This window comes from Halichoerus grypus, chromosome 8 (genome assembly GCF_964656455.1).
Source record: "Halichoerus grypus chromosome 8, mHalGry1.hap1.1, whole genome shotgun sequence".
NCBI lineage: Eukaryota > Metazoa > Chordata > Mammalia > Carnivora > Phocidae > Halichoerus > Halichoerus grypus.
In genome coordinates, this window is record NC_135719.1 from 128814837 (window position 1) to 128833516 (window position 18680).

The 18680-nt window shown below is 39.2% G+C and overlaps 1 protein-coding gene across 23 annotated transcripts in view; it reads left to right on the forward strand.

Annotated features, from left to right (window-relative positions):
• The window catches only part of NRXN3 (neurexin 3), a 1523557-nt gene that overhangs the window by 743191 nt on the left and 761686 nt on the right, over positions 1–18680 (forward strand). For all 23 annotated transcript variants that reach the window (XR_013440795.1, XR_013440796.1, XM_078054031.1 and 20 more), the window contains one exon: positions 9727–9846. Coding sequence is in view for 21 of the 23 variants with exons in the window: in XM_078054031.1 (XP_077910157.1) it covers positions 9727–9846 (120 nt within the window). In the remaining 2 variants the exon portion in view is untranslated. The remainder of the gene's footprint in view (positions 1–9726; positions 9847–18680) is intronic.

Here is an 18680-nt window from a genome sequence, read left to right on the forward strand (position 1 = left end):
TGGCCCTGGGTCAGGCCAGACTTTGCATCCTTCCAGGTTAGGAGTGGGAGTAGGAGCTCCATTGAGGCACACAGGGTGGGGGGGTGTTACATTGCTGAGAAGTACAGTCCCTTGAATCTCAGGGTCCCTTGAAGAGAGTGAAAATATCTAGGGACCTTTTGGAAGTAATTTTTGAATTCCTTTTTATTGTAAGAGGGGTATTCCTGGAGAGATCCCCTAAAAAGTTGTCTAATAAGAAAGGAGCTTACAACTATCAGAGAAACATTAAGTTTGACCTGTTGAGGATGAAACAGATGAGTTATAAACTATAAGAAATAAAAGAATAGCTTTTGATTGGGTTAGGTGATTAATAAGAATATGTTCTTCCTACTTTCCACTATAATTCCCCTTTACACGTTCTATCTCTGGAGTTGAATGGCTCTTTTTTTAGAAATGTAATTCATTCTTCTGCCCAGATGGTGGGCAGGTGGAGTGGGGTGGGGGGGAAACCAAGGATTGATTAGATCTGCTTCCAAATGCTTTGTATCTTTGAGGAAGTCAGTGAATGTATTGGGTTTGGATGCCTTAAACACCCAAAGATCCTTTCAAGTAGTTTTAGATAAGAGTTGCCATCAAACACTTCTAAGGGGGAGTTTTCATTCTGCAACTATTTTTTACTGTGAAGAATATAGTTTTCCACTTAATTTTCTCCAAAGCTAAGGGCTTTATCACATTCTCCATTGTATTTTATATAAAAAAAAAAAAAAAAAAAAAGGTGTAGCATTTGACCTAATAGAAATCAGTCCCTCAGAAATGATTTGCATTATGGGACATAATGAGAGATAGGAATTAAACAGAGCTTCCCCCAAAGGCTCTTGCCTTTTGCCCCTCAGCATTGTATGACAGAGGCTTCTTACAAGAAAGCTGTGCAATTGTGACGTACTGCCCTAATGTGTCTTGTTTCTGGACTCCTGACCAACTATACACCCACCTAAAATAAAGAGAACTTGATTTTCCTCTCCAACAGAGTTGATAATACCCTTTATTGAGGGTTTACTTAGTGTAGGCACAGGCTAAGGACTTGGTATATTGTGTCTCCATCAGGATCATGACCTTGTGACCTCAAGATGACTTTATGGGCTTTACATATGTTATCTCATTTAATCCTCACATCATGTTAGGTAGCAACAATTTCCATCCCTATTATACAGATGGGAAAACTCAGGTTCAGAGAATTTAAGTGGCTAGCCCAGGGTCACATTGCTAGTAAGTGATGAAGCTGAGTTTTAAAGCCTATGACCTCTCTCTACTGTGCCATATGGTGAGAGTCTGGACTTGTCTATTTCCAAAGCAGGGGCACTACCCAGGTGACCAGAGGGTATCTGAGAACGTCCTCTAGCTGGCTTTATGGTAGATGGTGTTTATGTCAATATGATTTCACTAAGTTCTAGATGATAGTTGCACAATGTTCTTTAAAACAAACTGCTTTTAAATTAGCTGTCTTTTCATTGAGCTTGCCCTTTGAAACCTCTTTTCTCTCTTTTCAAAAACACCCTCTGCTACCCCAACAGACCACTATGTCAGTGCTGAAAAAGAAGGAAAATCAGAATATGAGGCTTCAGTTTGCATTTTTCTGAGAGGCAGCATTGACTTTCTGATGCACTGTTCATGATTTTAGAAAGAAGAAATGATCTAATCATTTGACCTTTATGACCCGGGCACTCTCTGAAAATAGGGTGGGTTGAGCAAGAAGGCTTCATGATGCTAGTCTTTCTCTCTCCTTCACCAGTCCCCCAACAGGGGTAGGCATAGGTGCTCCCTCCATTGTCATGCAAATGTCCCGTGTGTAAATCGCTTTACTCACGAGGTGTGCATACTTTGCTGTTCATGGACCATCAAGGGCAGTGCTGTACTAGAGCTGGTACCAGCACAGGAGTTTTCAGGAATTTTGCAAGCTGGTTGACATCACGTAACTTACATTAGCTTGAAATTGGCCGTGGTGGGAGTATTTTACACTATGGAAATCAGGTTAGAGAAATGTTACAGATCAGGGTTTTTTTTTGTTGTTGTTCTGGTTGTTAAATATTTACCTGCAGGGAGCTGATCAAAGGCCATTGGAGATAAAGACCTCATGAGGGCATCTTAGTTTCAACCAATTCCCATGCCCATCTTGACTCATTTTATACTCAGTATATGATGAGAGGGCTGGAGGGATCGAGGAGAATAGAAGTGTTATTGAAACTGCCCCAGTGTCTCCAGAATGTTGGATTTTATTATTAGTCTTTTTCACTCATCATCCTAACCAAGTGACTTTTTTGAACCTTCATTTGAGAAGAGGAAACCATAAACACCTGAGCATGCTTGCTAAGGACAGTGTTGATGCCTTTCTGAGCATTAGGAAGACATAGATCTTACCTTCAAGACAAAAAAGTAAGATCTTGGGAATACAGCTGCTCTTAGGTCTTTCTGCCATTGAAATATTTTTTTTAAAGATTTTATTTATTTTATTTGAGAGAGAGCGAGTGCGCATGCACACATGTGTGAGTTGGAGAGAGGGGCAGAGGGAGAGGGAGAGAGAATCTCCAGCTGACTCCCCGCTGAGCAGGGAGCCAAACCGGACATGGGGCTTGATCTCAGGACTCCTGAGATCATGACCTGAGCTGATACCAAGAGTGGGACACTTAACCACCTGAGCCACCCAGGCGCCCCTGCCAATGAAATTTTATAATAATATTTAGGACCCTGTTCTCTGGCCTTGCTTAATCTTCTATAAAGTGGGAACTAGAGCATTCACTTCTCAGTTGGCTCTATAGGAAGGACGCTTGACACATTTAAGGATCATTGCTTTCTTGTTTTAAAATTACATAGAAGTGAATTGGGTTTCTGCCAATTAAGGGGGATGAATCTTATATTGTCTGTAAATGACAGACAGGTCCTCTAGAAAAACCAGGAGGACCCAACGCGCTGTGAATGTAGAGTTACTCTGAGAGCTACATAGGGATCTTTGCTTCAGGGACCAAGACATATAACTAAGTAGGCTATCCCTAAGGGCACAGACATCGCCCCTGAAGCCTCAACACTTCAGTCCTTCTATTTTAGCAGTGGAGACTACAGATGGCTCAGGAAGCTGGTAAGGGTCTTGCACACGTATATGCACACATACATATATCTGTATGTATTCCTCTTCCTTTTTCTATTTTTTTTCCTTCCTTCCTGCTCCATGACTGCTCACTCCTTCTTCCTCTATGAAACAATGTAAATTTTAAAATGTGAAAATGGAAAGGTTTATGCACTTACCAGGAGTGGAGAATCAAGTTGTGGGTGGCAGAGAAGAGCTCCCTGGACAGTCCATGGCAGCTCTCATAAGGCTCCTCCCGTGGTAGCCGTGCTTTGTGAGGGGTGGACAAACCCTTTGTCTGGCACAGAGGTCTGCTGTGACGATGCTTCCACATTCAGGGTTCACGCATGGATTCTGAATCCTTTGACAAACACCTCATGCTTTGTGATTAAAGACGATGAGTATTAAGCCAGCCTTGCCTGGTGCCTACCAGCCTTGACCCATTAGGATAAATGGACGTAGGGCATCAGAACAGATGTACCACCCTCTAGGCTCCCCCGGTCACCAAGCCCACCACCCCAATATGACCAAGACCAGCTGGTGCTGGTTTAGCAACATTTATTATAAATTGGGATGTTTGAGGCATAGGTTTGGTTGAGTCCTACTTGGGCAATAACAGAGGGAAAATACACTCTAATAGAAGTGTTCTTTCCTTCAGGCAGCACTTCTATCTCAAGGACCTGCAAGTCATAAAAGACAGTCTGTCAACTTTTGATTTTCTAGACCATGAAGAGGAGTTGACTGAATCAGTTTGCATGTACCGCAGAGGTGGATTTTAGCAGTAACAGGCATGAAATGACTGTCTGGGACAGTTCTTAAAGAGAAAAACAAAAACAAAAACAATCCCCAATTCAAGCAGAGTGATGGGGAATTTGTGGCAGCCATCAGAGGTATCATCTGAAAAAGAAAAGACACAACGTGATGCTTTTCTGCGAACTAAAAACAGAGCAGGGAGTTAGAAACCAAAGTACCACCATCTCTGAGGACTTGTTGAGTCATACGCTTCTGTTGCCTTGTCACTTCCCCGCTAGACAAAAAGAGTCACCATCTTGTCTCAAATGACTATGTGGCTATTTTAGTGAGGATTGGTTACATGTCAAATGCAAAAGTTGTACACACGATCTCTCTACAAGGGTTTCGGAAAGGTTTATTGCAGTTTTAAGCTATTAATAATAATTTTGAAAACATTCTAAATATATTATTCTAAAGGTTTATGTTATCTTAGAATTTTTGCAATTTTAGTTTGATTTGGAAGAATGTTTTAGACAAAAGTATTATTAAGTTCTTAGGAGTGCCTTATATTTATAAGTATTTGATACAGATTTTTGTTCCGGTATTAATACGTAATTGGATAAAACTAGATCTTCCTGTTAATTTTTTATTGAATTTTGAATTGAAATGGCCTTTGAAATTTTTCCTTGAAAAAAACCCCACACATTTTTACATTAAAAAGTCATCTTTCTCTGGTTATAGATTAGAGATACCTTATTTAAGTTTCTCTTGCTAAGCCAATGGTAACGCACACACTCTCTCTCTCTCTCTCTCTCTCTCACACACACACACACACATTCACTGTATGGCTTACCTATATCCATAGAGGTTAGGTGGCTCAGCTGTTGAGTTAGCAAGCTTGGCTTTGAGATCTCACCCTACTACTTGTTACTGGGGGCCTCACAAAAAATATCACCTAACTCCGTGACTCAGTTTCCTTCTCTGAAATCCTTGCCTTCCAACTTGATCACCAGTCAAAAAATTCCTTTATTTTTGAAGTTCTGGATTATTTTAAAGTTCTTCCTCGAGAAAATTATTCCTGTTTTCTGATTCTTTAATACTTTTAATTATCATTGCTTCATCATGTGTTTATAAAGATTAATTGAGTTAATATCTGAAATGCACTTAGTACAGTGTCTGTAAATCCCTTGTTTTGTTATTGTTATATCCTCTTTGTACAGGATCATTTTATATCAGTGAGGCACATTTAAAAGCATTGTTGGAGATTTTCTTTATCAGGGCAGTTTGGAATGTTTCTCTAATTTCTTTCTCTCTCTAATTTTGGAGACACTGCTATCTATGAGAAATAGATACAAATATAAAATATAATCTGTTCAGGAAAGGATGTACTTAAGTAGTTTGAAGTAAGAACACGAGCTTATATTATCATCTAGAAAGTTTTTTAGACTCTATTCCAAACTCTTATTCATTCCACAGTTCATACCTGTCCCTGGACATTGGGGACACAAAAGAGTCCTTGTCTCACTATCTGGTAAGATTGAATTAGTCTAATAGTTAAATTAGGGGAGGAAATGTGGCCAATTAAATCCCACCACCACCATTACCTCCCCCCAAAAAGTGATTCCAAGTAGAAAATTGCTTGTATGAAGTGATATTGGTGAATTTTATGGATAAATTATTAGTTTGGAAAACCATAAAAGAATGATTCATTTGTTTTTCTTTTAATTTTGGTTCTCTTCTTCTTTCTTCATTTAACAATATTTCTGAGCTCTTACTTTGTACCAAATACTTTATCAGAAATTAGAGATATCAAGTTGAGCAAAACAGACAAGACTTCTGCCCTCATGGGGCTTATATTCCAGTAGGATGAGACAAACGATAAAAGTTTTAATAAATGGGGGCACCTGGGTGGCTCAGTGGTTAAATGTCTGCTTTCGGCTCGGGTCATGATCCTAGGGTCCTGGGATGGAGCCCCGCATCGGGCTCCCTCCTCAGCGGGAAGCCTGCTTCTCCCTCTCCCACTCCCCCTGCTTGTGTTCCCTCTCTCGCTGTGTCTCTCTCTGTCAAATAAATAAATAAAATCTTAAAAAAAAAAGTTTTAATAAATGACTTAGTTATAGGCAGTACAATTGTTGAGTTAAATAAAGAGGGAGATGTGATGGAGAACACATGAAATGCTGATGGGGACTTCCTGAAATAGGAGAGTCTGAAGAAAGCCCATCTTAAGCCTGAAACTTAAACAGAATAAGAATGGATCATTTTATATCATTTGAAAATCTGCAGAAAGAACATTTCAGGCTGTAGGTAGAGCAAGAGCAAAGGGCCTTGAAGGTAGGGATGGTCTTGAAATGTAAGAGCAGAGGTCCTAGAATGTGAGCAGGCCTCAGAACCACCCAGAGGGCTTGTCACAGCTCAGATTCCTGAGACCTGCCCACAGCCAGTAGGTCTGGGCGGAGCCTGAAAAGGCACATTTGTCAGGAGCTCCCAGGTGATGCAGGTGCTGATGACTGGGGACCCTCCCTGTGAGCACCACTGGGGTGGGGAGGGAGTGAAAGGATGAAGGGATGGCTGGAGCACTGTGAGCGGGGGGCCAATAGTGGGAAGTGAGCTGGAGGAGGGGGCGGTGGCCCTAGGATCTCAGCCTCAATGGCAAGTGCAAGTTTAGTCTCAGGTCAATGAGGAGTCGTTGCAGGTTCTTTCAGCCCTCCCTCACTGCAACTGCTCTTGTTCTGAGGTGATTATAACGTGGTCTTTGTAGTCTTTGAGGATTATCTGATTCTGCATGGCACTCGCCCCCTAATGCATGTGCAACAAATTCCGTGGAATTTGAAAATAACCTGTAATTCCCTCTGTTTTAGAGTCCTGACCAACTTTTTTTTTTTTTTTTTTTTTATTATTTATTTGACAGAGAGACACAGCGAGAGAGGGAACACAAGCAGGGGGAGTGGGAGAGGGAGAAGCAGGCTCCCCACAGAGCAGGGAGCCCGATGTGGGACTCGATCCCAGGACCCTGGGATCATGACCTGAGCCGAAGGCAGTCGCTTAACCAACTGAGCCACCCAGGCGCCCGAGTCCTGACCAACTTTTGATGAATAGGACAGATCGCTCACTTTGCGCAGCACAGATGGTCACCCATGCTCAGGTTTCGACAGTAGGAGACATAGGCAGATCAAGGGGCTGCAGTTCAGATCAGCTCAACATTGACTGAAACACGTTCTCTGTGTGTGGCACTGTACACTTAACCCAGCAAGGATATAGTCAAAGCATATTATGATTTTTAGCAGCAGGCAGCATTCAATCTTTTGGGGACAAATACTAAAAAAACATATGAAACAATTAGAGGATTATATAAGCAGAGGACAGCACAGTGTGTAATAAAGTATTAAATTGAGTATTATCATATGTAAATGTTAATGATGCAGATAATAAGTGCCATGGCCACTAAGAAGTGGGAGGATTGTTCGAAGTTATTAGGGAATGTTTTATACCAGGGAGGCCTTCAAGCCGGTCCTTGGAAAATGGTGAAAATTTGGCTAGTTAGAGGGGAAGGGAAAAGCATGGAAAAGCCTTTGTCTTCAGATTCAATCAACATTCAAGGAATTACTGTGTTTTCCCAAAGTTTTTGCTGTTCTGCCTTTCAAAGGAAAGCCTTCCATGTGTTTCTGATTCTTGAGTACAATTGAATTACTAGTCCATTGTCTGGTAAGAGCTGTTTGGTCAGGGAGCCCTGTGGACTTCTCAGAAACTTTTATCCTTTGAGAGAAGCTGTCCTGATTTGCCATTGTTAATGAAAATTGCACTACACAATGCTCAAGTTTAAGACCTACTGAGAACATGACCGTGAACCTCATTTCATCTCCCCATGGGGGAACCACACGGCATATAGAAGCTGCAGAGACCCAGCAGCAGTGCTGCCCCCCGGTGGTAGTAATTGTCTCGAACTTTCTTACGTCATATCCTAATAGCTTTGTATTAGGAGTGACGGTCTGTATTGCTTCTACCCCTCATGAATAAATACAAAATGTCTCGCCACCCAGAAGACAAACCCTTTGTAGTCATGTAATCTCTTTTGAACATGCATCCTTAGGACTCTGCATGCATGCATTTCAATATTCTGTGCCTATGTGAGGCTTTGTTTTGGAAACGGTGAAATACGCACTTATTGCAATGGATATATTTTTACCCTGTCAAGTGCTCTTTTGCATCAGATCCTGAGTAATATATTTGATGAGTCAAAGGGCTCGCCTCCTTTGCTGACTCTCTTGGGAGTTATCCTGAATATTAAGATATTTCCTGTTAGCTCAGATAATTTCAAAGGTGCAGGTTTATCTTTAATAAAGATAAGGTTAAGGCAGAAAATAGAAATGAAAAAGAGCGAATGGTTAAAGAGAGAACCCAGGCCGACCTAAGAGAGATTTTAATGACAATCTGTAAGGTAGAAATCACAAAACTTTATCAATTGCTAACTCATCTCCAGAAAAGATTGTGAGAATGCCCCCCAAATAAATGTAATTATTTATATGTCAGATACGTGTACCGTTGTACTTATATATTAGTTGTTTATGAAAGACAAACAAAAATAGAAGTAATAAAGAAAAAAATTTTGAATGAATGTAATTTCTAATATTTTCTTCCTATCCCTCAAATAATCCTCTTTTGCATCCTCTGGCATATGGACGCTGCTTTTGAATATACCCTTCTGTAGCCCAATAGCCCCAGCACATGGTGCAATATACTGGTTCTCAAACTTTAGACTGCATCCCAATTTCCTGGAAGCTTGTGAAAACACACATTTATACCTCTTTCTGAAGTTTCTAATTCCGTAGGTCTGGGGCCCCATCATTTGCATTTCTGACAACTTCCCAGGTGATGTCAGTCTGAGAACTAACACTTTAAGAACCGCTGATGTAGTTAAGAGCTTGAGTCTCAGAGGTAGTTTACCTAAGTTGGATATCAGAGTCCTTCCATTACCAAATGTGTGACCTTGGGTAAATTATTTTACTTGTATGAGCTTACTTTTTTTTTCTTTTTCTTTTAATCTGTTAAATGGGTGATCATAATTACTTACCTCTTAGTGTCACTGGAGATCATAATGAGATAATGTAGACAAAGTGCTTAGTACCCAGTACTTACCACCTACAAAACACCAAGACACGTTGGCTGCTATATGCTTCTCTTCCTCTTCCTCTTCATATCATCAAACATCTTTTTAATGTCATAAAGTAAACTTTAGGGACTTTTATGCCTTAAGTCATAAGAATCATGGGAATAAATTCTTCTGCTTTACCATTATACGTTTAGAAAGACCATATTCCAAATGACATGACTTTCTAGTTGGATGGTAGAGGTGAAGCTCTTTTGCAAAGTCTGCTTAAGAGAGAACAATGTGTTCAGCCCTCTCCCTTCTGTGTGTAACTATTGATAGTTTGTGGCTAAGTGTGTATTTCTGTAGTCTTTTGTATATACTGATTCTTGTTGCATGATCTAGAATTGACATTTTTGGCAGTTGTGTTTTTTTTTTTTAATTTTTTTATTGTTATGTTAATCCCCATACATTACATCATTCGTTTTAGATGTAGTGTTCCACGATTCATTGTTTGTGCATAATACCCAGTGCTCCATGCAGAACATGCCCTCTTTAATACCCATCACCAGGCTAACCCATCCTCCCACCCCCTTCCCCTCTAGAACCCTCAGTTTGTTTTTCAGAGTCCATCGTCTCTCATGGTTCGTCTCCCCCTCCGATTTCCCCCCCTTCATTCTTCCTGGCAGTTGTGTTTTTGAATGTTTTGGGGCATGGGAGTACCAAAGTCGAGTGCTTGCTTTGAACTTGTTTGATTGTTAACACTTCTCTCTCTCCTTTTTTCTTCTCTCCCTGTCTTCCTATGAATTACTAGGACCAAGTACCACCTGCCAGGAAGATTCATGTGCCAACCAGGGGGTCTGCATGCAGCAGTGGGAAGGCTTCACTTGCGACTGCTCCATGACGTCATATTCTGGAAACCAGTGCAATGATCGTGAGTATAACCTTTTCCATACTTGGGAGTTTTATCAGTGTTTAGAGGTTTGGAGAAACCTTAAGGGACATTATGTAAAAGGATGGCTCTTCTGAAAGACTTGTAAGCAAATTCCTCCTCCAGAAACTTGGAAAATAAGGGACTGGTGCTCTTAATGGAAGAGCAAAGAGACATTTCTTGCTCAACATTACTAGATGTTTTCCCATTTGCTTACTCCCTGTGTTTTTTCTTTAGATTAGATTGCCTGTGGCTGAGAATCAAAAAAAAACAAAAAACAAAAAACAGTTCAAGCAATATTTTTGTTCTAAGGAGTTCAGCTTTCCATTAGTTAAATCATCTGGATAACAATTTTGAGACTCACATTTGCATTGTCTAGAATTTAGAGGTTATTTAAGGAATGTAACTATTTTCTCAAAATTCTGAGTTTAGAGAACTTCTTAGATCTTCCAAACGATGAAGACATTCAGAGTTTATTATTTTTTCCAACTAGAAATGTTTAAAGCATTCTCAGGGGTTTTTCAAATGTTGGAAATTCCCTCTGGCTAAATTTATTGATATCTCTTTGGTTTGTATGTACATGGTCATTCTGTTTATATATGCATTTCTATTTTGTATGTATATTTATATGCACATATCTGCGTATTTGGTTCATATTGGAAGAGAGCCAGTTGTTATCTTTGTCCACTAGCAATACTTCTATCAGCTGATTTAATTCTAGAAGACTGGTTTCAGGGAGGTGATTCTAGAGATGATGGTGGAGCTACTTCAGTTCTGTTGGAATCTATAACCCGTGTCTCCACTTCCTTCTCGTGTTACTTTCCTAACATGGCTATTTTTAAAGATGAGCCAAAACCTGAATACCTCTATTACAAAGAGATTTGTTGAAAGCCCTGACGTAGTGGATCCTGCTGATCTTCTGATTTTCTAAATGGTAGGAGTTTATTTTACAATCTGAACTCGTAGTTAGTTGGCCTCTTTGTTTTATAAAAAGATACATGGTGTTTATCTGAGCAGATACTAAAGTCACTTTGTGGTTGCCTAAGTGGGAGCAGGCACTGATTACAATGCCGTCTCTATCGTGTTTACTTGGTTTTTCTTGAATCCTTATTTCTCAACTTTTTTTTTTTTCACGTGCGTAGTTGCCCCTTGTTCTGTTTCTCATTTTTCTCCTAGCTTTTTGTCTCTATGTGCTCTGTCAGTCTCTTAAGATCTATCTGGAGAAACAAGTGGGGATTCTATCAGTGTAGAGAGAAACATCTTTGATTCTCATTGATCTAATGTAAGCAGTGCCTCTAGGTCTGTAACATAAAGGACACAGTATCTGCAGAAAGTTTTGGCATCAGGTTGTTCTTTCCAAGTACTTGGTATTATTGAAAGTTTTGTTTCCATATTTATGAGTTGGAAATACTGTTTCACTCTGAAATAGGCAGTTATGCACCCATTCAGAATATCTGGGCAATTGTGCTATATGCTCTTTATTTTCCCTCCACTTTGTCCGCATAGGACTCATTAGGAAATCTTTTTATCCTAAATGGTGGCATAATGCTTCTTTATCCTCTATATCGTAAATACAAACCACTCCTGGTAGAAAATGGTCAGGACGAGACTGCACACAGAAAACGCAGAAAGGTAAGTTACTCTAACTACGGTGAATAGCATGGTCTTCAGAAGGTATGTATACATTTTTCTCTCATTGACAAGTTCCTTTTGGCCACCCAGTCCCAGGCATCGTTTTCTGCTAAAAATCAACCAGGATTCTTTCTGGCTTTCTATGATTTTTTTCTGACTTGTCAAGAGCAGATGGTGTCTCAGTCCAGAATGAAGACTGTTGCATTATCTGACTCGAACAATTTATCAATATATAATGAAGTACTAGAATGGATTGGGAAATGTCAACTTTCTTTTGTGACAGTACCATGTCATCCTTCAAAGATGTTTCTGAGATATCCAGGCCTAGGTAATGCATTCTGGGTTTTATTCTGTAAACAATACAGATGAAGGTTTTATGGCAGAAAACCTCTGAGGCCAAGTTGTTAAAAGAATCTACTTGCCTCAACTCCTGTTGGAAAGCAGACCAGGCTTGTGTGATTAGATGGCTATATGGAAATGTGAGCAAGTGCATTTTAATTGCAGAATGTAAGGAATATATAGAGTTCAGATAGATATAACTGTCAAATGAAGATATATGCTTTTAATGAGACCAACTGCGTATATCAGAATGTTAGGTTGCTTAGAATTGTACACTAGATGCCTCTGAATCCAATGATCAACATTGAAAATATTGGGGGAACTTTTTCGTTTGGAATTAGCATGAGAGCCAGTTTGTTCCACCTAAAAAATCAGCCTTACCTCTACATCATAGATCATAACTTTCTGTATCAACCTTGACCTTTAGAGTTGTAATTTGGTACTTTATCTCACAAACATCTTCAAAATTAAGTTACCTATTTTATTTTCTCTGGGCCTATGTTAGCAAATTCTTGGTAGCTTAGCTTGCATCAGGAGATGAGCCTTCACCTTCAGTGTTACCAGCAGATTCAAACAAAGCTCGTGCTTATCGTTGGCAAAGGCCATAGGGAAAATTGCAAAGAAAGGGGAACAGATACCATAAGTGAATGGAAGAGGAAAGATGATGAAGAAGAAATAATGGACAGAAAAGCAGGGCTGAGTCTTATATGGAAGAACAGAGGCCATTAGTAATTGCTTTGGTAGCATGCCTTCCACAGGTGGCCTGCCTTTGACCTAAATAACAGAAATGGAACATGACGTGATAATTGGAGTGTCAAGGAAATCTGGCCTTTACCTGATTTTTAGGAATAGTGTATTCTAAAGAATGTTGCATCTATCTAAAATACATTGTATTTCTTACAATGCTGTCATAGGAACCTATGGTTGGTGAAAGATTCTATCTAATGGCAACAGATTTTTTGGTGCGGGGCTGGAGGGGAGGGTTTGGATCTCTTATTTTCCATGAGCTATTTCTCAGGATAGCAGATGATCTCAGTTAATGGAAATGAAAAAAAAAATCACAATTTCTTACCTCACATCCAAGAATAGAAACTCGTTTAATAGGAAAGTGCTAGGTTTTGATATTTTTCAAAATAAAGGTTTCAGTTCAGTTCATCATGTATAGAAAAGTTACTTATATCTGGGCATGATTTGCAAGTTTCTAAAAAAATGTTGCATTTTTAGGGGTCTCCACATTTTTCCTAGCATTGGTTCCTTCATTCATGACCTTTGATTTTTCTTGCCTGTTTGCCCAGTTGGGTGTTTGCTTGATGATTTTGAGGTGCTGTCACATAGATATCACCTCCATGAGTAGAGTTTATGTTTAGAAACTATATCTCATTTAGTATGAGTAGACCAAGCATGGATGGGTTTAACTTTATTCCATCATTTTCTATGAGTGCATGGTGGATTGATGGAGGCAGTGGGGTGAATTTCAGGTTTAGTCTTATAAAGATAGCCATGCAAAGCTGATACAGTGATTGTGAAGGTGTGGCATGTATTCTCTGTGGCTGGTTATCTTGTGTAAGAATGATTCTCTTGTATTGGAGAAAAAACAAAAGTCGTCTGATTGAAAGCCCAGGTATAATTGATTTACTAATTGTCTTATGTAGTTTTAAGATAAGATCTATCATTTCATGTAATAGCAGATTCACAGGGAGTTTCCTTTAGGTGACTTTTAGGGCTGTTTTGAAACTCTAATGAACAAAGTCATCCCAGAAGTAATTTTGAGTTCATGTAGAATCCAGTAAGATCTATGGAAGGACACACCAGTAACATTCTCCAAAGAAAATCTTCAGTTCTTCTGAAAAATTCTAAACAGAGAGGGCTTACTTCTCAGATGGTGCATACCACCTGAGTGCCAACTTAATGATGGGGCTACATTTTAAGAACAACAAAAGAAAGGGAACCTTACAAAGTTTCTCATAGGGATATTCTTTTTGGATATTGGGTTCCTACTGGTATTTAAAGTCAGGACCGAGAGCCTGAGAGATTTCAATATGTTGTAGTCATCATGCCATCAGGCAAATCCAGAATCCCTTTCCTGTGATGTGGGGAGGGCGGCCTATTGTTGAGTTCCTCTCTCCACAACACCTCACAATGTTGCACAAAATCCAACTCACTTGCACGTACCCACACACACACACAAAAGCATTGTCATTTCTGGGGACTTTGTGAAAATAGCGATTTTAAACACCTTACATCAATCCTTAACCACCATAGTTACCTTTGAGCGTGTTTTGACAATTGTTTTGAGTTGTGTACAATTTTGGGGGTCTCATTATTGCTTCTGTGCCCTAAAGAATTAAATGTGGAACAGTGTGTGGCACGTGAGTGCTTAAAACACAGCAAGTCGCTGGAATTAGATATCAGGTGTTTATAAGGGCTTTGTGGGAAGAACAGAAGGAAATAAATGTGGGTCCTCAGCCCATCCTCAGCAGCCAGCGACCTGCGTTACATCACTAGTCCTACATTGCGGGCTACTTGTTGGAGAAATTGCTAGGTTCACACTGGCATGTAATAATAGATGTTCTTTGCCTGCAACAAATCAATAGCAAGCAGCTGTGGATCGTGCAGACAGTGGAGTGTGAAGCTCCTTTTCAGACAGTTCTCTGCTGGAGTGCCTGTTAAGCTGCACCATTGGCTATTGATTGGTCTTTTGCTTTTTATTTATTGTGTGGGTTTATTTATTTTTTTAAATGTAGGTTGGTGTATTGATTAAATCTGTTAAAAACACATTTCCCATTCAGGCTTCAGAAAAAATGAGCAATATATGCATTACTTAGTGTACAAACAAGGCAATAGACATGTGTATGTTCATTCTCTCTCGGGTCCATCTAGATACACTGGCATTATGTTGTGAGTCTGTGTTGTTATTTGTACAGCAATAATTTCCAAGGATATCAGACTACAGTGTGTCCATGTTTTCAGTTATGTGTTTAATTCCTACCTCTGTTTCCAGGTTCTGCCTGTCCAGCAAATAAGCCATATCTGAGAAGCTTAGTATTAAGTTAGTTGTTTGCTGCTTAGAGCACTTCGTCATTTATTCATTCGTTCACTCACCAGACCTTTCTTATTTGCAGATACGATCATGACAAGATACACCCCTGTTCTCAAAGACATTACAGTCTCACGGGGAAAGACACACATGGAAGTGCTTTAATAGAAATATAAGCCACATGTAGTGAGGGCTCATAAAGTTGAGAGGCGTCAACTGTGCCTGGGTTGGAGACTCCATCAAGAAGAGCTGCTATTATTAAGAAGTTTTTCATTGACACATGAGTCTGGAAAAATTTCTAAGTACTTTCTAAGCATATATGGTAAGAAAGAAGGCTGGAAAGGAAAGATAGCATCCCAGCAAGAGAGAGAGAGAGAGGCTACAGCTGTGGCTGGCTGGCTCTTTCCTTCCACTCTTTTTTCTAAGCATCTGTGTGGTTAAGATCACACTCCATGTAAAGTTTGTGCTCCGCCTTATTTTGTTTTATGCTGCATGATATGCATTTTTCAAAGTACAGAAAATATTATTAGATTTCATCATCTCGTTCAGGAGAATGTCCATTATGGCGCTCATTTCTTTGGGATAGAACCCTCCGTGTTGAGTCCAGGATGAGGACTAACAGGCCCTAAATCTTCTTTCATTGAACCAGTGTTAGACATTTACCTTGGAAATGTATTTAAAATGAACCAAAATTTTAAAAAGCTGACTTATATTTATCTTATTAAATTATAAAAGATAGCATAGCCATTAATTTAATTGGCTTTAGAATCAAACTACTTTAAATGTCAATGCTAACTCTTAACTGAAATTGAGTTAGTCACTTAGCCTCTTGAAGCTTTGGTACAGCACAAGGAGTATGATAGGTTCTTAATAAATAGAAGTAGTGATAATTTTTATTGTAACTAATAATATTTGACATTTGTCAAGTCCTTTTTACGTTCCTGACACTCTACTAGGACCTTTATAAAGATGTCATCCCTTTAATCATCCCAAAGTTCCTATGAAATACTTTTGTCCTGACTTTAACAATGGGGACACTGAGGTCACACAGGAAATAGCTGAGTGAGGACTTGAATCCAGGTTTGTCTGACATGAAAGCTCACATTCTTACTAGATTTGCTACTACTTGATAATCATTAGAAATAATAAGAAAAACCATGAGAGACTATGGACTCTGAGAAACAAACTGAGGGTTCTAGAGGGGACGGGGGTGGGGGGATGGGTTAGCCTGGTGATGGGTATTAAGGAGGGCACGTATTGCATGGAGCACTGGGTGTTATACGCAAACAATGAATCATGGAACACTACATCAAAAACTAATGATGTAATGTATGGTGATTAACATAACATAATAAAATAAAATTAAAAAAAAGAAATAATAACAGTTTAACATCACTAATTACTAGACTAGAGTGCTTAAAATGCCAGGTGGTCAAGTCTTTAGAGACAACCCAATTGCATAGGAATATAGGGTTGGAAAAGAGAAGCTCTTTGTTCTCGGTTGTTAATTTTATTATATTCTGGAATTCTGAACCCTTTAGATATCTCTGCCTCAATACGAAGATAAGACTTTTTAATTAGAATGTCTTGAGATATGATAGAATTAGAATATCTCCCCATATCCCCAAATATTTATATTTTTATTCTTTGTTGATCTGGATCTTCTGATTTCCATTTTTTTCCTTTATTGCCATCTTTATTTTTGTCATATAACATAGTGAATGAGACCTCTGATGTGGAGTGGATGGCCTGTGTTGAAGTCATGACTCTGTCACTTAATAATTATACTGCTTTGGAATTAATTAATCAAATTGTGGATTAATTTGTGTCCCCCAAATGTGGATGTTTATAGGTCCTATCTCACAAGAATGTTGTAAAGATAAATTGAATTCATAATTGTGAAGGTCAGGCCATGGCATGTAGTAGCCTGTGTGGAACTATTGGTTATTTTTCGATGTAATTTTCAAAAGTTAAAAACTGGCCTCATACAAGCATAATTTTCATAGGGGTAAAAACATAACTCACATAAATACAAGATGAATGTGTCCCAAATTTATTTAACTCCTTAGTGAGGAAACAGTAAGATGGTAAAAACATAAGCAAGATGGCAAAAGAATATTTGAAGAACTGGGTATTTATAGGCATTTAAAAGAATATTAAATATTTGGGTTAAATATAAAACTGGTGACTGTCTCACAGGGAAAAAGCCCTTAGCCTTAGGTGTTATCTTTTCTACCAACCATTATGTCTCTACTAAACAAAAATCGACAGGTTAATCATCTCACAGAGTGTGGCCCCAATTCATAGTAAATACCAATGTCAAAAACAGGTACATTTTCCCATCGAAGTAAGTATTTCTTGGCTGGTATTGTTAAAGCAGTGTCTTTCTATGACACTGAAAGGGCACATGGCTCTCTCCTGGCCATTTTTCTAAATTTTGGATAATTTTTATTAATAGTAGTATGATCTATTCAATTTCAGAACCTTTTTGTTACCTTGAGTACCTCTATCATACTCAAGTACCTTTTTTAAAAAACAAAACAAAACAAAACATTTAGCTGTGTAGCAAATACTGTGCTGAATTCGTTGGGTCATCCTGTCCTCTTAACAACCCTAGAAAGTAGATACTATTATGATCCCAGTTTTACAGATGAGGGAACTGAGACATGGAGAAGTCAAGTGATCTACTCAAGGTCACAAAACCATTAGGTCAGGGGACAAGGATTCAGCTTTATATGTCTGACTGCAAAGTCTGAGCTCTGGACTGCTGATGTCTTCCGAACGCCTCAAGGAGAGCTTCTTAATGAGGGCTCATCTAAATGCATAGGGGGTTTAGATTTACATTAACCATGGAGCTTGACTACTGCTGCATCAATTACACTCTGATTTTTAGTGTCTACATTGTTATTTGGTAGGAGGGACATATCTTACGCTTTTTACTTTGTTTTAAATAAGGGCATCATTAGGATTGATCTGCTCATGTAATAAGATCAGAAGTTCCATCAAGGTGCCATTTTGCAAGTTTGGTAGGTCTGGGCAGGCTGGGGCTGGAGGAGCAGCCTGGTACCATCAGAGGCAAGATCCAGAAGGCAAGACAGTTAAAGAGAAGCATTCACAAGCCAGTAGGACCTAAGGTAATGGCCAAAGTTATATCTTTGCATCTGTTTTTCATTCCTGGACCCCAGATATTCAGTGTAGCTCACAGGATGTCAGGAGATGGCAGTTAAGAGCAAGGATGATGGTGCTGGTATTCTTGGGGGCAGTTTCATAGATGCGGGTTTTCCCTTGTTGCCCTTGGGAGTCACTCTTGCTTATAATTTCCCCTGATATCAAGAAGGGACAATTTTGTATCACAGATCTGTTCTATTGCTGATTTTAATATAAGTGCAGAATCAAAAAAAGATTCATTGAGAGCAGGACTACTTGCAGCTTTTCTTTCCTATAACCCTGCATGGAAATGACCTGAGACTCATAGATAAAACATTAATTTCTACAAACCCCAGTTGACACTTGGACCTACGGCTCAAGGAGAAATAAATCTCCACCATGCAGGGTCTGATGGCTTCCCAGGGATGATTATGAGTTGTTGGAATCTGTGGCCTCACTAATTTCACTTCAGCCATCTTTAGCATGCTATATGTGTAGACTGATTTTATTGCCTATGTTTAATTACAGCCCATTCATTTCTGGTGTGCTTGGCTAGCTACTTATTGATGGTGATGGCAGTAATCCACTGAGAGCCGATTGGTTCACAGAACATAATTTTATATTACCTTGTTAGTCATAGACAGGTACAATTTTAATGTATTTTTCAATATAGACTTATAAT